Raw genomic sequence first — 4,099 nt, forward strand, 5'->3', positions numbered from 1 at the left:
CAACCTGTGGCCCAAGCCAAAACTGTCAGGTCATGCTGGGACATGTAGTTCTACAACATCTGGAGGGCCACAGGTTGAAGAAATGTGGTCTATACCTCAATTGTATACCATTTGTGTGATGTCATTAATTCTATGCTTCTTCTTTTTTTTTTATAAAATTATAAATTCTAGACTATTATAGTGTGTCCAGTGTCCTTTTATTCAGTGGGGTTCACAAATTGCTAGATTAACACAGCAGCGCATAGTGTTCAAACACCTTCCTTTCTTGTATCATTATTGTGAGATTCCAGCAAACTCACATGACACTTGCAGCAGCTGTTATCACCTAGTTAATTTATTAAACTCCTATTGAGCTTTTATTTCACTGTCAAAAGCGCCAGGATCTGTGGATAAGGGAGGAGTCTCAAATCCCTCCACTACCCACAAACCCTTTTATACAAGGGAACATATATGATTATATGCTCTATGTCTTTCTGTCCACCATATTTTTGGATCCAGGACCGATCCAAAAGCCCGGTGATGGTTTTTGAAATACAGAGGGATCACAGACAATTCCCCTCCCCCTGTATTTCAGAAACCAGTTCTGGCTCAAAGGCCCCCCAGGGCTGGTTATACTCAGGATGGGTGGGACACTATGCCATTTTTTTTTATACCCTTTACTTTCTTTTTATGCCCGATGCATGCAATGCTTCAGGGTCAGCCATGTTTGGCTGCCAGTAAACATCAACAGCCAAATACAAATGACTTCATGATAGAAAAAAATGAATAATGGGAACTTGGCAGCTACCAAGCCGAAAACAAGGCCAATCACAGGCGATACCATTTGTACCCATTCGTACAGGGACTCAGCCAGCAGTTAATATCCCCCACGGTGTCTTCACCTTCTGGTACCTACAACTTTTTAGGTATTTATTTCCCCTTTAATTTGTACTTTCAAACGTGGAACACAGCAGGGAGGTGTATTTTAACTATTCTAATTGGAAACAACTGTACTAAAATGCTCTCTTTCACTTGCAGACTGATGAGAGGTCTCCGTTAGGGCATTTTCAAGCTTGGATAGTAGTGAATGCATTACACTTTTTTTAAAATCTTGGCCTATGAAGACATAGAGGATGGGATTAATGCAGCTGTTGATGTAAGCCATACAGACAGAAATGACATACATTGTGTTACATATATCCAAATTAGTGGGATTTATTGGTATTAAGGGCCAAGTGTAATATGGAAACCAACAGAAAAAGAAACACGTCACAACAGCTGTAATAATCCTGTAGGGCCGCTTAGACTTATTTGGCCTTTTAACTTTGATAACCTTAAAAAATATTATACAGTAACACACTAGAATGATAGTGAAAGGGATCACAAACATGGTCACCAACCTAATGATTTTCATACTGTTTGCGGGAGTGGTAGATATAATAAGTACATTTTTTCCCGAACACTCTGAAATATCAAAATACACACAGTTAAAAATCACATGAGGGAGACTTAAGATCAGACTCAGACCCCAAATTATTACTGAGATGCTGCGGAGACATTTTGGTGTTCTATGAATCTTAGACCAAATTGGCCACATTACCGAGGTACAACGATCAATACTCATGGCGGTAAGAAAATTTACACTGGCACACATGGTAATATACAGTATACCGGTACTGACTTTACATAATGTAATGGCTACATATCCATGCAAATACAAAGCCCAGTCTGCAATTTTCAAAGGGAGAATTACACAACAAATGAAATCAGCTATCGCCAGGTGGAGGAACCACACAGCGGTGGCGTTCTTCATTTTAAAGCCAGCAATCCAGATCACTGAGCCATTCCCGGGAATTCCCAAAATAAAAGCGATACTGTAGCAAATAATTGACAGTATTCGATTAATTTGATCCAATCCATTGTTTTGATCAGATTGTTCATCAGTAGCCCAACTGTTCATGATGGATGGTGTCCTGAAAGCAGATTAAGGTACAGAGAGTGATATCATTATTTACATTCTAAGTTTAAAGTAGGGTTAAAAAATACTATGTTATAAATTTAGTTCAGATATGCTTACTTTGAATTGCTTACAGCCTGCATAATAATTTACCCAATACATAAATAGTGCTCTTAATTAAAAAAAAAAAAAAAAATAGGCTTTGGAGAAGTGACGTGCAGTTTGGTTTCCTTGGAAACCAAAATCACCTGAACTTCTGGTTCTGAGTACTTTTGAATCCCAACTTGGTATTTCTCTCCACGCTCAGATCTGAAAACTAGTTTAAAAAAAAAAACCTTCCTCGTGTTTTGGGCACTATTTCACACAGAATGTGGGAGAGAGAACGTGTGGGGTTGGCTGTAGTACGATTAAGGGATACTGTGACTCAGTATTAACAGTGAAGGCTTGTGGGATTTCAACACTGTTACTGTGTCAGTGTCAGTAAAATTCTCATTATAAAAAATGAATAAAATGCGTGCTGCAGTTCAGGTACTATAATTAAAATCTCCAGTTGATGCCATTGTTACTAATAATACCATGAGTCTATATGGATCAGTCAACAGAAGAGCAGGAGCAGCAACCTACCGTATTAGTACTAGTATTTAAAAATGTTAATGATGAATAGCTGGGAGGTCATCATTGAAAAAAAAGTGCCAAAAAGAAAACACTAAGGCCGAAGCAGAAACATTGTTTTTATAAATGTCTGAGGAGAGTCTAGGTGTTTCAAAGATGCTTGAGTTTTGCACTGGGACAAACCACTTTACTGTTAATCATGCACAATAATTTTGCACATTGTTTACTGTGATGTTTATATATTCTTTTCCTAGCTTTTTTTTAAAGATTTTTTATTTGTTATTACAAGAATAATAACATAGTGAAGGATTGGCCAACCAATCAGAAGCAAAGAGCCAGAAAATATGTTCTGGTAAGACAAAGTGCCGATGCCATGCAAAAATGGGCATGGCCTAGATGCCGGAAGACCACGTCCCATTTTAAAAAAGCTGTGGTCTTGCTGACACAAGGGGGAATCTTCAGTGCCGGTGGCAATCCCCTGATGGCGAGCTATACGGTGAGCAGTGCCAATAGCTGGCTGTCACTCACCCTTCACTCGCCGTTTCCACCTTGCCTGTTCCCTGAGGCGAGGTGGAATTGGCAAGTGTGGCAATCAAAACGGCGGAGCTTGCCACAAAATGCAGCAGGCTAGCTACATTTGCAGTGAACCTCGCCATTTAAGGGAAGAGGACAGAGATGATTTTTGCAAAACATTGAATATGTCGAGGCGGGTTAGATGGCGAGGATGGCTTTTCCTTGCCAAAAAAAGCCATCCTTGCCGTACAAACCCCCATGGCCGTACAAATTGAATATATCTCAAGGCCATGTCTAATTTTTGTGTTCACATATTTGTCTGTACAGGGAGAGCTAGACCATCTTGTTTTCTCTCTCTCTCTCTCTCTCTCTCTCTCTATCTCTCTCTCTCTATATATATATATATATATATATATATATATATATATATTTAATAAATCTTTTTTTTTTTTTAAAGATTACATGACTGAGGACTCGGAGGACGGAGTAATAAGCTGCCTACAGTACAGCCTGAACATGGCGCCGGGAGATGCTGATGTCAGCGACCTCATGATGGGATTCACACTCCTTGTGCTCCAGCGGCTGGGTGATTGCCCGAGTCGCAGATCCAGAACTAAAGAGCTGCATGCGGCTTGGGAGCCAAGGGTTGGCCACCGCTGACCTAGTGCATCAGAAGAACAATTATAGAATTGACGTTTGTTCATAATATCACAGTTACATTTAACATACATAAAATTAATGAGAATAATTTAAGGCGCAGTAGCTAAACCAAACTTATAAGAAAGAAGGGGAAAACAGATGATAGGGACACACAAAGGAGGAGGGAACAATATATAAGGATAGCAGGACTAGTATCAAGTTGAATCAAAGATAATTATGGTTATCAAAAATTCTCATTATGTGATTTTGGGACTGTTCACTGACTCAGGAATAGTAGACCGTCTATCACAGTATAGAATTTGGAACAATTTTTGTTTCACTGCAAGTCAGGGAGCTCATTGACTAGTCCAGTGTATTAAAATAGTTTTTTTTTAAATG

The 4,099-nt window shown here is 39.2% G+C and overlaps 1 protein-coding gene across 1 annotated transcript; it reads right to left on the minus strand.

Annotated features, from left to right (window-relative positions):
• Positions 1-973: 973 nt before the first annotated feature.
• Positions 974-1,939, minus strand: LOC146041494 (C3a anaphylatoxin chemotactic receptor-like). The gene has a single exon (XM_083161462.1). The coding sequence runs from the start codon at positions 1,937-1,939 to the stop codon at positions 974-976; it is 966 nt and encodes a 321-aa protein (XP_083017588.1).
• Positions 1,940-4,099: the final 2,160 nt, after the last annotated feature.

Source organism: Crinia signifera, chromosome 19 (genome assembly GCF_055691185.1).
Source record: "Crinia signifera chromosome 19, ASM5569118v1, whole genome shotgun sequence".
Lineage (NCBI taxonomy): Eukaryota > Metazoa > Chordata > Amphibia > Anura > Myobatrachidae > Crinia > Crinia signifera.

Bases quoted from the DNA above. Each gene is read 5' to 3' on its own strand.
- LOC146041494 (XM_083161462.1), bottom strand. From the start codon at position 1,939: ATGAACAGTTGGGCTACTGATGAACAATCTGATCAAAACAATGGATTG.